The sequence below is a fragment of the Protopterus annectens genome, chromosome 8.part0 (genome assembly GCF_019279795.1).
Source record: "Protopterus annectens isolate FY-2018-M chromosome 8.part0, PAN1.0, whole genome shotgun sequence".
Classification (NCBI taxonomy): Eukaryota; Metazoa; Chordata; order Ceratodontiformes; family Protopteridae; genus Protopterus; species Protopterus annectens.
In genome coordinates this window covers 1,695,003,722-1,695,011,101 of record NC_056741.1, presented here as the reverse complement: position 1 = coordinate 1,695,011,101, position 7,380 = coordinate 1,695,003,722, and the positions used below count along the sequence as shown (strand labels likewise).

Sequence of the window (7,380 nt, the reverse complement as noted above, 5' to 3'; positions counted from 1 at the left end):
TACACTGTATATCCTGCATGTGCCTAAAATATATGTATGTCTTAGCTGACATAAATAAATAACTCAGACGGTAGGCTTTGTATTTGTTTACACGCTTGCCTACTTTTGGATTCTACACATTTATGATAATTGTTTGCTATGCATTCCTTGTTCCCATCTAACACTGCAGCTGTATTGCATATCTAATATTTTTGATATACCATCTATATACCCTTTTTTATTGTGAAAACCACATATTTTTATGGACAATGATGACTAGACAAACTGCACACAGAACCTTACTGATATTTCTTACCTTTGTTTTTTTATGATTTATTTGAGCTTGGAAAGACACTCAACGTCTTACTGATACTAGAAAATTTGTTTTTGTATATAAATCCACAGTATATTTTTCTGCGCTGTTTTTCTGTGTAAACAAAATATGCTAACATAGAAAAGCATAGCTAATATTCTGTAACGTAATAGAAGAAATGTGTATGGGTAGTTTCCCATCTGTTGCAAGTAGACATTTTCTGTCACTCTTAAATGATATTTTTTTCTGTTTCAGAATTTTGTAAAATAATGTGGCACAACCTGAGCTCTTTTAAAGCACACTCATCCATTTCCAGGAAAATTCAGTAAAGTGAAAATCTTCATCCATGAATACAGAATACTGCTTTCCGTCATTAAATGATTCCTGTATAAAAACTACAAGAACAACAATCACTCGTACTGCTCTGTACATTTGTGTGATAAGCTGTATGTTAACTACTTTATGTGGAAATTTAGTGGTTGTTATTTCAATCTCCCACTTCAAACAACTCCATTGTCCTACAAATGTTCTAGTCTGTTCTTTGGCTGTTGTTGATTTCCTAGTTGGATTCCTTGTTATGCCATATAGCATGATAAAATCTATTGAGTCCTGCTGGCATTTTGGGAGTGACTTCTGCAAGGTGCATACTAGTTTTGATATGATGTTTTGCACCTCTTCTGTATTTCATCTCTGCTTTATAGCTATTGATAGATACTATGCGGTGTGTGATCCTTTACGTTACTACACAAAAATGACCTTCTCCACAGTGATGTGCTTTGTAGCGATAAGCTGGATAATTCCAGCACTTACTTCTTTTGGGATTATTCTGTCTCAAATAAATTTAGTTGAAACTGCTGATTACATTGCATCAATCAATTGCACTGGTCTGTGTATAATATTATTTGATAAAATATGGATCATGTTTAATTGCATTTTATTATTCATTGCTCCAGCCACAGTGATGGTCTGCATTTATATTAAAATTTTTTCTGTAGCAAGGAGACACGCCAAAGCTTCTATGAGCCAAAATGGCAGAGCAGGAAAGAGCAAACTGCACATCTCAAGTAAAAGTGAAAGGAAAGCAGCAAAGACTCTGAGTATAGTGATGGGAATATTTATTATTTGCTGGCTTCCTACTGTTGTTTTTAGTATTTGTGATTCTTTTTTCAATTATTCTGTACCAACAGATTTGCTTGATGCATCTGTGTGGCTTACGTATTTCAATTCTGGCTTTAATCCTGTAATTTATGGTTTCTTTTATCCTTGGTTTCGAAAATCACTTCATGTAATAGTAAGTGGTAAAGTATTTAGTCCCAACTCTTCTACAATACGACTGTTTCTAGAAAACGTGTGAACTTAATCATAGTCACCTTCCTTCTCAAGGTATAATAATAAAGATTAACTTTCTATGATCAGTGATTTATTCCTGTAAATTGTGTGTGTGTGTGTGTGTGTGTGTGTGTGTGTGTGTGTGTGTGTGTGTGTGTGTGTGTGTGTGTGTGTGTGTGTGTGTGTGTGTTTGTATGTATGTTTATATCTACATCATATTATTATATATAGAGATAACACACACCACGGAGGTGCAGCACTTAGCATTGCCGCCTCATAGCAAGAGGTTCTCTGGTTCGATCCTCGGCTGAGGTGCCTTCTGCGCATGTCCTCCCTGAGGTCGTGTGGGTTTCCTCCAGGTGCTCTTATTTCCTCCCACATCCCAAAGACATGCTGTAGGTGGATTGGACACTCTAAATTGGCCCTAGGTGTGAGTGTGTGCATGTGTGTGCCTTCTGTGGAAGGTTGGGTGCCGGGCTGGCAACTCGACACTGTAAAACTCCACTGACAATCATGAGCAGACAGGTGATCCGCTGTGATGACCCCTAACTGGGAAAAGCCAAAAGAAGTAGAAGAAGAAGATAGAGATAACACACACAAGCACGTGCGCGCGTGCACACACACACACACACACACACACACACACACACACACACACATATATATATATATATATATATATATATATATATATATATATATATATATATATATATATATATATATAAAAAAAAAAATATATATATATATATATATATATATATATATATAGATATACATATATATATATGGGTCTACTTCACATAATCGAACATCCAAATGCTCGACTTTCATATGGTCGAGACTATATGACCGAACATTTGAATGCTCAAAACTGTGAAAAAAAATAATTAAGCAACAAAAAAAAAAAAAAAACTAAACTGGTCACCCCACAGCCCCCACTATTTAAATATACCAACTCCGAGATTGCACTACATTGCGGTAAAGGGAAATCTTCCCATTCGGCACTGTATGGAGATCCCCATTCAGACCGTTCAAGCTTTTAAAAGTTCAATCATATGGTCTCGGCCATATGAAAGTCGATCTTTTAAAAGTTCGACCATCTGAAGGGGACCCATACATATATATATATATATATATATATATATATATATATATATATATCCATCTGTAATCCCTTTCTCCCATTTTTGCACATGGGATTTGAGTAACACATCAATGGTGACAATCATCTACAGACACTGCTTTAACCACAGGTGGCTAACACTGCTGCAACTGTTCTGTACCACATACATGCATGTACACACTCACACCTATGAGCAGTTTAGTGTGCCCAGTCCATCTAATCCATGTCTTTATAATGTGGGAAAAACCAGAGCATAAGGAAAAATCCACATGAACATAGGAAGGGCATGCAGACTCCACACAGAAGGTACTCCAGGTGAGAATTGGACCAGAAGACCACTCCACTGTGCCACTGTACCATAAAATAGCTATATATATATTTATATATATATATATATATATATATATATATATATATATATATATCTCATACTCTTTTGCCTTAGATCCCAATAGTGGGGATGCAGACTATCTGTTCCAGAACATTTCTGTTAACAAAGACCAAGAACCTCTGGCCAAGCGTGTTTTTGCTTGTGTATGTTCCCTATTCTATGGAAGGATAGTTGCAATCTCCCATGACTAAGGTGTTGGGCTATATGGTGAGGGATTTCAGTAAATAAAGAAGACGGTGTGCTTATCCTGGTTCATGGTGTGGGATCTATAGCTAGCAATGATGTGGTATGGTACTTTCCCAATAGTTAATTGGACACGGAGTAGTTTAAGAGAATCATGCTCTTTGACCAGTTTGAAAGTGTATTTGGTTTTAATGAAGATAGATATACCTCCAACTTTGGTTCCCTCATGCTTATTTTGAGATCTGAATGAATGGAAGGCATTGTAGTCTTGTACCAGCTGGAGTGCTCTGAATGGCCTTGAACCATGTCTCACTTCTCAACCTCTTAGTCCAGAAATCTGGAGAAAGCCTCACATAATAGGGGGGGGGGGCAAAGGCCCAAAAAATAGGGACATATTTAAAACATTGCTCTTATAAACTTAGAAAGTAGCTAGAATAACAGGATTTATGTTAAAATTCATTTTCTAAAGGATGTGAAGTATGAAACTCAAATGTCAGTCATTAATTAGTGATTTAATTCCTCAGATCATCCCCATGATTTGCCAGAAGTCTACACATTTTATGAGGAGCAGACCAAAATTTTGAGGCAAAAATCTGGACATTCTGTGAAAATCTGGACAGCTGAAAGGTATGCTCGGTAACTGCACAGACGCCAGCATCCTCCAAAGTGAGGAGTGCTTTCAGGGAGTTCAGTTATATGTTTAAACTCCTAGCATTAAGCAGCATGACCCTGAGTTTGTCTCAATTAGATTTTGTTAAATTTGGAAAATTTTTTTGTTTTGACATTTCCTAAAAAAAGGCACTAAGCGGGAGGCAAGGTCCTTTGCCAGTATCCAAAAGCCTAGGTGTACAGTTGCAGACCATCTCTGGCAAAGCAGCAAAGTCTATCTACCATATCCTCCCAGGCTGACAGATACTGGATCCTCCTGGACTGACCGCAGAAGCTAAGCCAATTGCTGAAGTCAAAAATTTTTGTTTATATTGTGGCATCATCCTGGGTGTGGGAAGGATACTGCTTAGGGCTAGGGACATACCTGTCTGGGACACATAGTCAGAGAGTTCCATCATGTCTGTCTTCATATAGTCCAGAGAGGTACATCTCAAGTCATTCACTCGAATATGGACTATGACAGAGTCGTAATGGTACTTGTTGAGTGACTTGAGTGCATGCATGATTTGTCAAATCCTGATAGGCAGCTAATCATTACCTTCTCCTTGTCCAGTTTAGTGAGGGGGACATCTGTGTGTCTCAGTATGGAGCCACCTATGAAGGGGATTATTTGTTGAGACATGTGTGTGTGTGTGTGTGTGTGTGTGTGTGTGTGTGTGTGTGTGTGTGTGTGTGTGTGTGTGTGTGTGTGTGTTGATATGTGTAATGGTTTCTTTTTGCATAGTGGTGAGTGTGGATGGTGTGTGTTTGGGAGTCTGCTTTTGATAGGCTTTTAGTGAATATCATTGTATATGTGGGTTTATTTTGTGTGGGAGGTGAGGTTTGCATGCTAGGTGGTGTGCATCTGCTGACAACCTGTTTGATGTCTAGTTTATTTTTACGTGAGAGAATTGAATCCAGTTCCACAGTGCATTTGTATCTTTCACATAGGGTGTTATTTTGCTTTAGGAGTAAATGGTTGTCAGTATACATGAAGGAATTGCTACATTGCCTCAAGATCCCCATATTAATCAAGTTGGCAGGAGAAATGAAGGTAAACTTCCCGTCCATTGTGGCAGGATTTTTCTGAATGTGGTATTTGGGAAGGAAGTGGGCTACCGTACTTACGACTATGGCTTAACTGGTGGACTAGTCTGACTTAAAGTAACAAAGACAGTGGGTATATAGTAGGTTGTGGATAATAAGTGTGAGAATGCTGCTTAGAGAATAACTGAGTTGCTGTTTGCTCAGCAGGAAAGCTTGGGGAGTGGGCTCTACTGGAAAGTCTGCAGGGAAATATAATGTTCCCTGGTATTTGCATTTATAAGGGCACTGCTAATCCCAGTTCTGCAAGGAGGAGCAAGGGACAAATGCAAGGCTTATATACAGACTAATTTAAAATTTTTTTAACACAACTACTAATGGGAAATCCCCAAACTGAGCCTTTCTACAGCAATCCCCAACTCAGATGGGTTGTGAGCTACACACTTCTACACAAGGGTGCAGGGAGGCCCTCTTAATGTATGATGGCTGGTTTAGGAGCACAATGATACCAAACATTCTAGATTCAGCAGGTATGAATTTAGTGGGTCTACTTTAGGGCCTTGAAAGTTTCATAGCTCGAATGCATATGGATCGAACCATATGCATCGAACTATGAAACAATCGAATTCCAAAAAAAAAATACACACAAAAAAATAATTAAAACTATTGTAGGCAGGGGGGCAAGCCCCCCTGCATCCCCCACCCCGCTACTTAAATATACCATCTCCGAGAATGCACTACATTGAAGTAAATGGAAATCTTCACCTATGGACATTTCCATTTACATTTTCTATGTTTTGCGCTTTCGGTGTACTTGTGTCGGGAATATCGTATTCCATATTCTCGGACTTCGAGCACATAAAGTAGACCCGAATTTAGTCTATGCTATATAAGGCAATGAAACACAATTTTCAAAGTGCAGAGTAAAAAAACAGTCGCAAACAATAAAAATAAAGCAGTAATTCAATTGTATACAGTTAACAAAGTACAGTAGTGGCTTAAAATATGCTTGCTTTTCATTTTTTTCCATGGATGCCTTGGATTTCATTACAAATGCACTCCAGACCAATGACTAAAGTTGCCAGACATTGAGCAACTCTGGTAAACTAAGCACAAACCAGACCAAACATGACACTTATATAAAGGCAAATTTAAACAGCCTTCAACTGTAATGCATCTTTTGTGTTTAGTTTTAGTCCATGGCTTTGGCACCAATCATTTGTTTGCGTTACTCTCTTTTGTAATATGTTAACATCAGTGGGGGACTCAGTGATTATGCTCAGTTTGTAATCATCAGTGAAACTGGTCAGCCACAGAACATCTACTTTCACTTGGAGCTCCAAGAAATATATTCCAAAAAGTAGAGGGGGCCAACACAGATCCTGTTGGTACGCCACTGGTAACTGGTCTCATTGTAGAGGTGAAATCCCCAACTTTGACAGTATGTGTTCTGTTGGTGAGCCAGTTGGTTACCCATCTAGTGATGTAAATGTTAATCCCCAGATGGGAGAGTTTCTCAATGATACCTGAATGAGGGATTGCATCAAAAACCTTGGCTAAGTGAAGATAGCTGGTATGTACTGTTTTGCCTTCATCCAGGGTTTTGCTGACATTCTTGAAGAAGTCCACATGATCTAAGCTTAACGGAGCCAAACTGCATTGGGTCAAGAGATTGAAGGTCACCTAGGTCCTTGTTGACAAGGTCCATGATGAATGTTTCCTTGGCCTTGCAAATAAGGCTGGTTAGACTTATGGGTCTATAGTTCCCAGGGTTGGTTGATGGGCGACCTTTGTGAAAAAGGATTAATGTTGCTGTTCTCTAGTCTGCTGGAACAAGGCCAGTGCTCAGGCATGGTTAAACAGATTACCAAGTGGTTCCACTAGGTCTTGTTTTAGATTGTTTAGTAAGAGGCCTAGGATGTTATCTGGTCCCATAGAGGTTGTGTGTTTGGTCTTGGTGAGCAGGGATATGACCTGCTCTTTGAAGATATTAGGCAGAGTACTAGTGTCAGCTATGCTTTCGGGTATGGCTGTTGGGAACAGGGAGGTGAAGTTTGTGCCAGATCTGTTAGCTAACAGGTTGACAATTTCCTCAGGTTCAGTATGAGTAGTACTGTCCACTAGAAGTTCAGCACATAGCTGGGCATTCCATTTTAGATTTCAGACATAGCTAAAGAATGCCTTGTGTTTGTCCTTAGCTAGGGATGCTAATTTAGCTCCATAATTAGCTTTAAAGGAATTTAGATGATATCTGATTTGCTTGTTCAAAGCTGTGGAGTGTATTCTTCCTCTGCTGAGTAAGTTTCCTCTTGTTCTTAGACATCAGTTTCGTTCTTTTGTTATATAACCTATTTATACTGAGGTCCA

General features: G+C 38.7%; 1 protein-coding gene across 1 annotated transcript; it reads left to right on the top strand.

Moving 5' to 3' along the window:
- Window positions 1–626: 626 nt before the first annotated feature.
- LOC122808545 (trace amine-associated receptor 4-like) lies at window positions 627–1,646 on the top strand (the record flags this gene model as incomplete). Its single annotated transcript, XM_044079498.1, has 1 exon — window positions 627–1,646. A coding segment is annotated over one exon (1,020 nt), but the record flags the coding sequence as incomplete, so codon positions are not given.
- Between the last annotated feature and the right edge of the window lie 5,734 nt (window positions 1,647–7,380).